The 12,459-nt window shown below is 39.3% G+C and overlaps 1 protein-coding gene across 2 annotated transcripts in view; it reads right to left on the bottom strand.

The window, feature by feature from the left end:
• PRTFDC1 (phosphoribosyl transferase domain containing 1) overlaps positions 1-12,459 on the bottom strand; it is a 107,144-nt gene that overhangs the window by 13,691 nt on the left and 80,994 nt on the right. For both annotated transcript variants that reach the window (XM_043968037.1, XM_043968038.1), the window contains exon 4: positions 9,371-9,436. In XM_043968037.1, coding sequence (XP_043823972.1) covers positions 9,371-9,436 — 66 coding nt within the window. The remainder of the gene's footprint in view (positions 1-9,370; positions 9,437-12,459) is intronic.

The raw sequence follows: 12,459 nt of genomic DNA on the forward strand, positions 1-12,459 counted from the left end.
CCCAAAGTTCTCTGTATTCATCATATTTTTCTTACAGCATGGTAATATTCTATTACCTTCATGTATCATAATTTGTTAAACCATTCCTCAATCAGTAGGTACCAGGATAGTTGGACAAGTTCACTGCTCACATCAATGGGCTTGCCTCTCTTTCCACAATCTCTCCAACATTGACTATTTTTACCTTTTGTCATCTTTGCCAATTTGCTGATATTTTTTTTAAATCATAAAAGTATTTTATTATTTTTTAGTTACATGGTTTTTTTTTTCAGTTTGCTGATCTTGAGGTCTTGATTTACATTTCAAATATTACTGATTCAGAGCATTCTTTCATATTATTGTTAAGAGTTTTCAATTTTTCTTTCTTTCTTTTTTTTTTTTTTTTGGTGGGGCAATTGTGGTTAAGTGACTTGCCCAGGGTTACACAGCTAGTAAGTGTTAAGTGTCTGAGGCCGTATTTGAACTCAGGTCCTTCTGACTCCAGGGCCGGTGCTCTATCCACTGCGCCACCTAGCTGCCCCTCAATTATTCTTTTGAGAATGTTTTTTTTTTTTTTATATCCTTTGACCACTTAGGGAATAGTTTTTTGGTTTTGCCTATTTCTGTTAAGTGCTTGTATATTTTCCATTCTCTCTCAAAGGTCATGGACTCACAACAGGTGCCTTCATCATGAGTTCATTTGGAATATGAAAGACTACTGAGCCTTTGTCATCTAGATGAGAAACCAAGATAAATCTATCTGAGTAATGTAGATAGTGCCTCTGGCCTTCTCAGGGATTCAAGATATCAAATCCCCAACTCTTAAGGGATACTAAGATTATAGAGAACTTAATTTTAGCACCTTCTATCCAACATCTTTGAAAAGAAAGTTATGCAGATATTTAGGGGGTCAGGGGATTTTAATTGGGAAAGTGTAAATAATTAGGATATGATTGATTAGACTTGCTGGTAACGGGGCGGGGGGGGGGGAAGCTATTATCTTTATCTTTCCTCCAAGTCTTTAATTTCTTAGTAGTTACTGCATGTTACATGTGTTCACTGCATCAAATTCAAATTGCATTACATAGTATATCACTGCAGTTAATTACCCAGGGTATAACAGCTTCAGAGATGGTAGATTCCAATCTCCCTACTCTGTCTGCCTCCAGTTTTCTGGCTAAATTTAAAAGGAAAGCCAGCTATGAATTAAGTGGCAAGAACATTGGATCAGGAACTAGAACAAGTAGGTTCTTGTTTTTGGATATACTGTTTAGTTGGTATGTAAATTTGGACAAGTGACAGTCTTTCTGAGTCTCATCTACAAAATGGGGACAGTAACACTTGCCCTCCCTACCCCACAGAGTTGTGAAAAATCAGATGACAAAATGCATATAAATTGTTATGTGCTATTTAAATGGAAGCTTTTATTAGCCCTCACATACCAAGGGGTCTCACAGTGAGATTAAATAATAATTTAGCAGATGATTTGTCCTCATTTTCATTCATTTTTCCCCAATGAATAATACTAGTCATTCCCTTCATATTTTTGCTTGTCCTTAACATTTTTTCTCCTCCCTAGACTGAACTACAATCTATTTTCAGTAATTTTTTGAAGTTCAATTTCAAGGCTCCTAAATGTTTTTCATTTTTGAGTGGGCAACCTTTTGAAATTCTGTTTAAAGCCTACTGTACCTTCTCTAACACTCCCAATCTGATGATATTATGCTTACTGTATCTCAGATGTTTGCCAGTAACTGTCTGAATCATCTTATCACATCTAACTCATTTCCTCACAGAAAACCTAGGAAAATCTCTAGCCTACTGGTGGAAAGCAAAGGTTTCTGGGGAACCAAAAATATTCTCTCTCTGAATCTTTTTCTTTTCTTGCTATTTCGGGATCCAGGCTCAAACTTTTACTACAAAGTAAGTCTATGCAGATCACAACTGTTTCCTAAAAATAGGTTATTCAAAAATGTTTGAAGACTCTGAAGAATTTCTTACATTTGCTTTTCTTGATTTAATGTACCCCTGTGGCACCTCACTCAGCTGGTCTAGAACCAAAATATTTACATCCTTGAGAAATTAAGGGACACAAAACACACTTTTTTTGGTGTGTGTGTAGGGAGGCAATTGGGGTTAAGTGACTTGCTCAGGGTCACATAGCTAGTAAGAGTGAGACCAGATTTGAACTCAGGTCCTTTTGACTTCAGGGCCAGTGCTTTATCTACTGCACCACCTAGCTGCCCCCTCCCCTCCCTTTTAAGCCCTTTATAACCTGCCCCAAACCTAAACCTACTTCCCCAGTCTTTTTTTTTTTTTAAGGTAATTGGAGTTAAGTGACTTGTCCAGGGTCACACAGCCAGCAAATGTCTGAAGATGGACACAAACGCACTTTAAAAGTTTAATCTGCATTATCAACATTTCTTCCATCACTTCCTAAAGTCTAGACGATCAACAAAACAATAAAACAAGTCTTGGTTTGCAGCATTTGCTAATTCCTAAGCTGTAAATGCTCACACTGAAAATTTAACAACCAGCTCTCCAGAGCTGGTTTGAGCCTGCTCCAGTACACCCCTGTCTGGAACAATCTCTTTTATTTGTTTTTGTTTTTTTTTGTAGGCAATGGGGGTTAAGTGACTTGCCCAGGGTCACACAGCTAGTAAGTGTCAAGTGTCTGAGGCCGGATTTGAACCCAGGTACTCCTGAATCCAGGGCCGGTGCTTTAACCACTGCGCCATCTAGCTGCCCCAACAATCTCTTTTAAACATGGTGAGAAAACTCTGGTAGCTATTAGTCACACACAAACAGAAAAAAGCAATTACCAACAGTCATATTGCCTACAAATATGAAGGATGACTTGTATGTATGTATATATATATATACGTATACATAATATATTGTTATGTGTGTGCACATAAATTATGGAAAATGCAGATCATCATATTATTTCTCTGATAATTCTGAGAGTTGTAAGAATCATGTCAGTGAGCATTTATTAAGTGTCTACTGTATGTATGCGCCAGGCAATGTGCTGATACATAGAGAGGCAAAAGGTAATCCTGGCTCTCAAAGAGCTAGAAGTCTAATGGACTATGAGGTCTCTGAGTGTGTGGGGTGTTCCTATTATTGGGCAAGTTCTCAACCTAGTCAGAAAAACAATGAGAAGGAATGATTGAAATAGTTATTAACACAACTAGGGCCAAAAAAAATTTGGCAGGTTCAGAGGCTTCATTCTGGCACTGGATTATAAACTTGCTTGGATTAATTAAAAAAAAAAAAAGAACCTAAAGCCAACCCCTACATTTTGCTCTTAACCCACACATCTGTGCTCTCAGGCAGCCAGATTTGGGCATTGTTTTCATGCATTAAGTTTTATCCTTGATTTTCAGAGATTTTTTTTTTTTTAAACATGAACATGATTTTCTTGCTCTAACGGATGCACTGGTTTTGCAATGTGCCAGAATTAAACTAACCCCTAAAAACATAAAAATGGTTCACAGGAGCACATTGTGTAGACAGTGTGAACACATACAGGAAAATACTTTTTACCACTGTGAGCTAAAGAGGCCTTTTATCTAGATCATTAAGGGCTCCATTTCTTCAACAGCACTGACCTATTTAAACCCATGACTCAGACAGATTTCCACGTGAGCATCTTTTCCATACTGAATTTTACAGGGCTTTTTTCTTCCTAAATTCCCATTTTATTAGAACTTTCAGGAAGGAGTTGTATTAGCGCCTTCATATAGTGAGTGTGAGATTTATGATCATAGCATTTTAGAGTTGGGAGGGGTCCCAAGGGTCCATGGCTTGGAAGAGACATTGGTTACTTCTATCTGGAAAACAAGATTCTCTTCTATTTAAATTTCTCACATTTTCTCTTCTTGAATTTCAGGCTTCAGGAGTTACTCCCTTCGTTTTTTTTTGGGGGGGGGATGTCTTTTCCTACTTTCAACTGGTTCTTGCTGTTGGCTGGAAGTGGTTCTTCTAGCCACTCACAGCGGCTTACACAGACCAACCTATCCTCATTTGTAAAGTTGGCTTCTTCATCCTATGAACCTCAGTTCACCACTGGACCCCCTCCTTTCTTTAGGCCATGTCACCTAAGCTACCATTGAGTCTGAGCCAAATGTTTCCATGCTATCTCCATCATGGGTCTCCCCTCAGATGGTGTCCTCATCCCACAGGATGGAAAGCTGATTCTTGTGAGCTATTTTCTTGAGTATTTTTTATCCCAATTGAATGAGAATATTTTATTATCTTCTGCTAAGCCTTCCCCAAATCCAATGAATAACCAAATCCTATTGCCTTTTCCTTCGAAAAGCTTTTAATATTCCTTTTTTCATCATTGTTAAATATTATTATAATAGGCTGTGCTGCATTTGGAAAACTGCATAACTCCTTCAATGGTCTCTAGCTGCTACTTCATCAAAGTCTATCTTTTTAACATTTTCTTGGTGATTCTACATAGCTGTGAATCATCATGATCTCATAAAAATCAAAACTGCAGGTGACCCAAAGGGTATTAGAGGGACTGATGGTAGTTGTATAAATAGGATTTGGCATATTACTGAAGATGACTTGCACATATGGAGTTGATGCAAAAATAGCATCAAGGAAATGGATTTTTGGAAAGGGTATGAGAATGAAGTCAAGATTTAGGTAGTTCAGTTAATCAACCAATCAATATTTATCATGTGCTAAGTGTTAAGGATACAAAAAGAGGCAAAAGACAGTCCCTACCTCAAGGAGCTTGGAATCTAAAGGGGGAGACGATACACAACAAATATATACAAATCAAGCTACCTACAGGATAAATAGAAACTAATTAGAACTGGAATTAAGAAGGCAGGATTCCTTGCAGAAGGTGAGATTTTAGTTGGGACTTAGAGGAAGCCAGGAAGGTGAGTATCAGGGTGGAGGAGAGAGACAGTTCCAGACACAGGGGACGGCCAGAGAAAAAGCCTGGAGATGTCCTATTGGTGGAACAGCCACGAGGCCAGTCACTGGAGTTCTGTGAATCATCTCCTACTTGCTGAGTGCTCTGATGACATCTAGGCCACTGTGTATCTGTGGCTTTTCACCAGTTGTCCCTCGTGCCTGGAATACTCTTCTTTCTAGTCTTGATCCTGGGGTCCTTCAAGTTTCAGCTGAAATCCCGCCTTCTGGAAGAGGCCTTTCCCAGATTCCCTCAAAACCTTTCCTCTGAGTTTACTTCCAATTTACCCTGTACACATCTTGTTTGTACATGGTTATTTGAATACTGTCTCCTTCCTGAGGGAAGGGATTGCTTTTGCTTTTCTTTGTGTCCTCAGTTTTGGGGGCAGTGCCTGGGATATAGTAAATACTTCACAAAATGGTTGTTGACTTGATTTGACTTGGCACCCAGGGGACTAAGGGTGACTGATTATATGGCTGGTATAAGCGCTTGCTCTTGCCTCATATCATGTGCTTATACTGTAGCTTGATTTGACCTGTTAGTCGTGGGGTGATCTCTACGTTGGTTTATCTTTGACATATGGGGGTGCCAGATAGACATGTATCTGTGCTTCTAGGCTGTGGTAGAAACTTTTCCCCTCTGGTCCTTTCAACTCTAGCTCTAGGCTGGCCTTGATGTGCCAAAGGCTTGGGCAGCTGTGACTGTAGAGGCAGTGGCAGGGCATAAGTAAAGGGGACAGATGGCTTTAGTTGATGGTAAATGACTGCAGCAGTGACTAGGTCCTCATGTGTATGTGTATATATATATATATATATATGTATATATATGTGTGTGTATATATATGTATATGTATATATGTGTGTATGTATATATATATATATTTATATTTATATTTTGGTGAGGCAATTGGGGTTAAGTGACTTGCCCTGGGTCACACAGTTAGTAAGTGTTAAGTGTCTGAGGCTGGATTTGAACTCAGATCTCCTGATTCCAGGGCTGGTACTCTATCCACTGCGCCACCTAGCTGACCCCTCTTATATTTTTAAAGAGGGATTTGTTTTGTTTTGATGAAGAAAACTACTTCAGGAAAATGTGACATCATCCTAGTAGAAGAAATAAGAGTGAAATGATAGCTTTAGGAGATCATACGATTTTAAACCTGGAAAGGGCCTTTGGGATCATCTCCTCCAATCTTCTCATTTTTCAGATGAGGAAAATGAGACCTTGGGAAGAAAAGTGACTTGACCATCAAGGTGTTCAGGTTAATTCAACAAGTACTTTCTTAATTGCCTGCTGTGGGTAAGGTATTTTCCTAGATGCTAGGGATACAAAGACAAATGAAATAGTCCCTGACCTCAGTGAACTTTTAATCTATTGGGAAATATAGCATCTACAAAGAAATATCATAAACTAATTCCCTTTAAAGTTTGCAAAGAGTATTTACACATGTTATCTCTTTGGATCCTCATGACAACCCTGGGAGGTATTATTATTATTATTATTATTCTCATTTTATAGATAAGGAAACTGAGGCTGAAAGAGGTTAAGGGCTTGCCCAGGATCATACAGCTAGTTTTTAGCCTAATAATGAGGAAGCTGGGTGGCACAATGGTTAGATCTGAGTTCAAATTTGACCTCAGATACTTCCCTGCTGTTTGACCCTGTACAAGTCACCTAATGGCCCTCTGCCTCCATTTCCTCATCTCCAAAATGGGGATAATAATACAACCCAAGGCTGTGAGGAAAAAATGAAATATTTGTAAAGCACTATATAAATGTTAGCTATTATTAATGTGGTGGTATCAGTACACTGATGCAATAATTTCTTAAAAATGCAATTTTATTTTATTTTCAGGTCCACATTCTTTCTTTCCCATTGCCCATTCCTCACTTTGTAGAAGACAGAACCCCCCAAACCTGTTACAAACATGTATAGACAAGCACAACAAACTCCCTCAATGGTCAAATTTTTAAAAAGTCTCTATCTAGGGCAGCTAGGTGGTGCAGAGGATAAAGCACTGGTCTTGGATTCAGGAGGACCTAAGTTCAAATCCAGCCTCAGACACTTGACACTTAACTAGCTGTGTGACCCTGGGCAAGTCGCTTAACCCTCATTGCCCTGCAAAAAAAACAACAAAATCTCCATCTACTCCTGCAAATTAATTCAGGCAATTCACAGGTAGGTCAAATACCAAAGCTGAAACTTAAATACTTTGGTCACATAATGAGAGGACGGGACTCATTGGAAAAGACCCTGGTGTTGGGAACAATTGTAAGCAAAAGGAAAAGGAGATGGTAGAGGAGGAGATGGATAGATAGTGTCACGGAAGCAATGAATATGAGCTTGGACAGACTTTGAGAGAGTGATAGAAGGGCCTGCCATGCATTCGGTCACGAAGGGTTGGGCGTGACTGAACAACTGAGCAACAACTATTACAAAAATTTATTGACCTCAGTTCCTTCATTTGCAAAATAAAGATGGTTGATTGGAAGATCTTCAGGTTCTTTCCTGATATAAAACTTAAACATAAACTTGATAAATAAACCTGACAAATAAATAAAACCTGATATAATACTAGGAACAGTGACCTAGTAATCAAATTACAGTAACAAGGGAAGTTCTTTGAGGCCAGGGACTGTTTCCTGTATATTTTTTGATTCCTCAGTTTCTAGTGTGCCAACCAGCACACAGTGCAAAGTTTAAAAAGTGCTTGTTGATTGATTGACTGATTAATGTAGTTTCTAATTAAGCCTAATTTATGACAGAAAAATACTTTTGGCATTTGGTCCTCATTCTGTTTTGGATCCTAGCTCTAGAGATGGGAAACACTTTGGAGATGGTCTTTTCCAAGGTTCTCATTGTTTATATGAGGAAAATGAAGTCCAGAAGAAGTGATTTGCCCAAGGTCGTGGAACTAGGAAGTAGCCTGACCTTGAACCTATGTTCTCTGACTCCAAATTTTGTACTCTGTCCTTCATACTATGCTGCTTAGTTCATTCATTTGAGGGATCAAGGCAGAAAGACTAAGCTGTTTTCAATCAAAACCTTTGATGCTCTGCTATTACTTTAGTATTATTATGCATTTTCAAAATATTAAATGTGGCTGCTACTTCTTTCCTCCATCAAAGCACTCGTTTACGTAACAAAAAAAACCACAAAAATGGAAGATTAAGCTTTGGGTATTAGCCTGATCCATTTTGCTTAGAAAGCTGAAGTTGTTCAGGGATAATGACTACAAGGTATAAGTCAGCCCAGTCTAAAACAAACAGAGACTGCATTGCTTTCATTCACAGCAAGCTAGCATTACAGGTCACATTCCTCAGAGCCCATCTGCTTTTGGGAACAATTCTTCCTTCCTGTTTGTGTATTTATGCTGGAATCGAAACAGCCTTTTTACTTATTGCTAAGTATGTGAAATCAAAGCTACCAGGTTTGGGGCTCCATTTCCAGACTGGGGGTGGTTCTTCCATGACCTCATGGTTGGCATAGCCCACTCCACCTCACACACAGCTGTTCTGTTCTGTTTTGTTTTGTTTCTGACAGCGCAGAGGACAGAGAGCTAGGAACTTTTCTTATATTGTTTCAACCCTATGTGGAATTGAATTTTGTACTAAAGAACAAATATATTAAATCCTTCAAATGTTTTTGTGTCTAAAACACTGGGCAGTGGGGTGGCACAGTGGATAAAGCACTGGGCTTAGAATCAGGAAGACTCATCTTCCTGAGTTCAAATCTGGCTTCAGATACTTAATAGTGGTGTGACCTTGGGCAAGTCACTTGACTCTGCCTCATTTCCTCATCTGTAAATGAGCCAGAGAAGGAAATGTCAAACCACTACAGTATCTTTGCCAAGAAAACTCCAAATGGGGTCACTGAGTTGGACAGGACTGAAATGACTCAACAACAACAACCATCTGAAACATTCCTATGGTAACCTCCATCAAAATATTGAGGTGCTGACACACAGATAGTAGATGAGAATAAAAGGAAATGTCTCCCTTTCACTTGCTTAACTAGGGATGTGACTGAGTACTGGAATCAAAGTCAGAGTACCTGGGTTCAAATCCTGATTCCGTAGCAGTGTGACCTTGGTTAAGTATTTTTACTTCTCTACACCTCAGTTTTTTCATCTGTCAATTGGAGGTATTGGACTTGAAGTTCATCTTGAAGACCCCTGAAGCTCTAAGTTTATAATCCCACGAACAAAGAGTGTTCCTACTATCTCGAATGAAGATGGTGGAAAAGCTCAGACAGTCAAAAGTCTGCATCTTATCCTGAAAGTATTCTAAAAGAAGTGTATTATAAAAGAGCTACCCTTACAAGCATTAACATCTGCCTTTGCATGAAATGGATTTTTTTTAAATGGCAAAAGTGCCTGAAATTTAGTACAATAAACATTATTGACTTTCCTCTAACATCAGTATTCAGAGAGACAACTTGAATGGACTTACCTTGCCAGCTAGTTTAGAGAGGTCACACCCTCCGATTATCTGCATATCACCCACACTTTGGTCATTCTTAAAAGAAAAGAAATATTTAAATGAATAAAAAAACTTCAAAACACCATTTTGTGGGTTGTTTGTCAGTGAATGATGAGTTATCAAAGAGTAGGAAGAGTTGATCCGCAATGTTCTGTAGGGTTTTTGTTTTGTTTTGGGGGGGCAATGAGGGTTAAGTGACTTGCCCAGGGTCACACAGCTAGGAAGTGTCAAATGTCTGAGGCTGGATTTGAACTCAGGTCCTCCTGAATCCAGGGCTGGTGCTTTATCCACTGTGCCACCTAGCTGCCCCTATAGTTCTTAAAGAGACAGCTTCATTTTCCATCAGTGGACTCTGTTTGACTCCATGAACCTCCTACCACCCCCGGGAAAAGTTCATCCCCTGAAATTTCACTGCCATATAGACTGATTCAGCTTTTGACACTCAACATCTTCTAGTTGCCTCTACCCTCTGATTGGAAGGCTGGAGAAAGGAAACTCTTCCTAAAGCCTTCCTTTATAGAGGGCTCAGAACTTTTCAGGTTAGTTCATTTTCTATCAGCTGTTCTGCTTGGTTTTGACTAAACAAACATTATGTGCCCCTGGCCAGGTACCCTTTGGTGACCCTCTATAGCCTCTTTTTGTCTATTATCTTCCCTCATTAGATTGTAAGCTCCTAGAGGCAGGAGCTGTCTTTTTCTTATTTGTAACCCTAGTGTTTAGCATAGTAACAGGGATATGTTTGGTGAATTGAAATGATAGCATCTTTCATAGGAATAAGACAAGTCTCTTCTTTTTCATGCAGTGAATGTGATTACTGTCCTGTGGAACAAAGATTTTTAACCTGTAATTCCTAGGTCTTCTAAGGGTCATATATTTATGTGTGTTTATATACATACATACATACATACATATGTATACACACACAGGGACATATTTTGTGGTATCTGAATTAATTTATATATCCAGGAATATATTTTGGAGTATCCAAATTTTAAAAAATTGATAGTATATTTTAACATAATTGGTTTCCTTTGTAATTTGATCAACGTAATTTCTTTCATACATTTAGAAACATGATTTTGAGAAGGAGTTGATGAGCTTCATCAGACTGCCAAAGGTGTCCATGAAACCCTACTTTCCAGCTTATGAAAGGAGACAGCCTGTGGGGACAGGGACAGGTGAAGAAAGGAGCAGGCACAAACTAAGTTCGGAGAGAAAGGGCTGTGGAGGTATCCCTAATCTACTTTGGCACCCTCTTGTTTTCATACAATCAATCAAGAAGCATTTGTTAAGCACATGCCAAACACTGAGTTAAGTTCTGGGGGTACAAACTAAGGTAAACAGGGGCAGCTAGGTGGCACAGTGGATAGAGCACTGGCCCTGGAGTCAGGAGGACCTGAGTTCAAATTTGACTTCAGACACTTAACATTTACTAGCTGTGTGATCCTGGGCAAGTCACTTAACCCCAATTGTCTCACTTTAAAAAAAAACAAAAAAACTAAGGTAAACACATAAGAAGAGTCTCAGCCTTCAAGAAGCTTAGATTCTTAATGGGGGAGATAACATGTTTATTTAAACAGGTACATGCAAATGTACATAGAGGAAGGTAACATCAGAGAGGGAGTGATTGGTTTTCTTCTTGGTTAGAAGGGAATATGGAAGTGTTAGCTTACCCTCAGGCAGTTAAGTGGTTTGGTGGATAGAGGCCTGGCCCAGAGTCAGGAATACCTGAATTTAAATCTGGCCTCAAACACTTACTAGCTGCATGACCCTGGGTGAGTTACTTAACCCCTATTTGCCTCATCTATAAAATGGGGACACACTTGAGAAGAAAATAGCAAACCACTCCAGCATCTTTGCCAAGAAAACCCCATAGATGTAAGGTACATGGGATCACAAAGAGTTAATGACTGAAGAATGATAAAACTCACCTTTAAAACTTGTTATTGTGTGCTTGGGGCTTGAGGTAGGGTTGAAAATTATAGCTCAGAGGAAAGATGCCTGTATTTGAAGTTCTGTGACCTTAAACCCCAGCTTTTCTGATTACTGTCTGTGTGACCTTGGACAAGTCATCTGACTTCTATGGGCCTCACTTCCTCTTTAAAACTAAATAACCTCTGGGGGCAGCTAGGTGGTACAGTGAATAAAGAACTGGCCCTGGATTCAGGAGGATCTGAGTTCAAGTCCGACCTCAGACACTTGACACTCACTAGCTGTGTGACCCTGGGCAAGTCACTTAACTCTCATTGCCCTGGAACCCCCCCCAAAAAAACTAAATAACCTCTAAGGTCCCTTCTAGGTCTGGCTCTATGCTCTAGTTGAGGGTAGGGCATGAAGGACAGGAGCACAGCTAAAGCATCTTAGGGGAAGAGAACACGTAGGCAATAAAACAAAGTAAGTTATGTGAGTTTAGTGAAATGTTCAAGCAAGTCACCGAAATGTAGTCATGTGTCCAAAGACATTCTTAGAAGGCAGTTTGGAAGTCACTGATCTGGAGAGGTACTATGTCTAGATGTTGAATAAAATCTACACAAGTCATATTATAATGAGTCACTAGGAGTGGTCATTTTTCACATACTGGACTATATACTTAGATAAAGGTTTAGGAAAAACAGGACCAAGTCATCGTAAATATCCTGTCCCTTTAAGGGTCTAGAAAGGAAAAAGCACAGCCAAACAAACAAAAGCAGCACTCTCTGAATCATAACTCACTTCCAAAGTGAGAGGGGCTTGCTCAAATCCAAACACACTGGCAGGTTCTCAAGGTCACAGTTTTGAAAGACAGGTTGACTTGCTATTTTTTCCCGACAATTCTAGACATTCCTCATAGTAATTTCTCTCACCATGTTTATACTGTGTCAAATGCTTTTAAATTTTTTTTAAAGGGGAGCTAATCACTTTGCTATGTGGTACCTTAATGGATATGTTAATTGGCTCCTGATAAAAATCGTACCCCCTAATTGAGCGCCCCACCCCCACCCCCACTGTCTCTTTCTCTTAGGACACATGAAATGGGGCTACCAGCATTGGTCTTATTGTCATAGCATTTAAAAATATTT

Source organism: Dromiciops gliroides, chromosome 5 (assembly GCF_019393635.1).
Source record: "Dromiciops gliroides isolate mDroGli1 chromosome 5, mDroGli1.pri, whole genome shotgun sequence".
In the NCBI taxonomy this organism is placed as follows: Eukaryota; Metazoa; Chordata; class Mammalia; order Microbiotheria; family Microbiotheriidae; genus Dromiciops; species Dromiciops gliroides.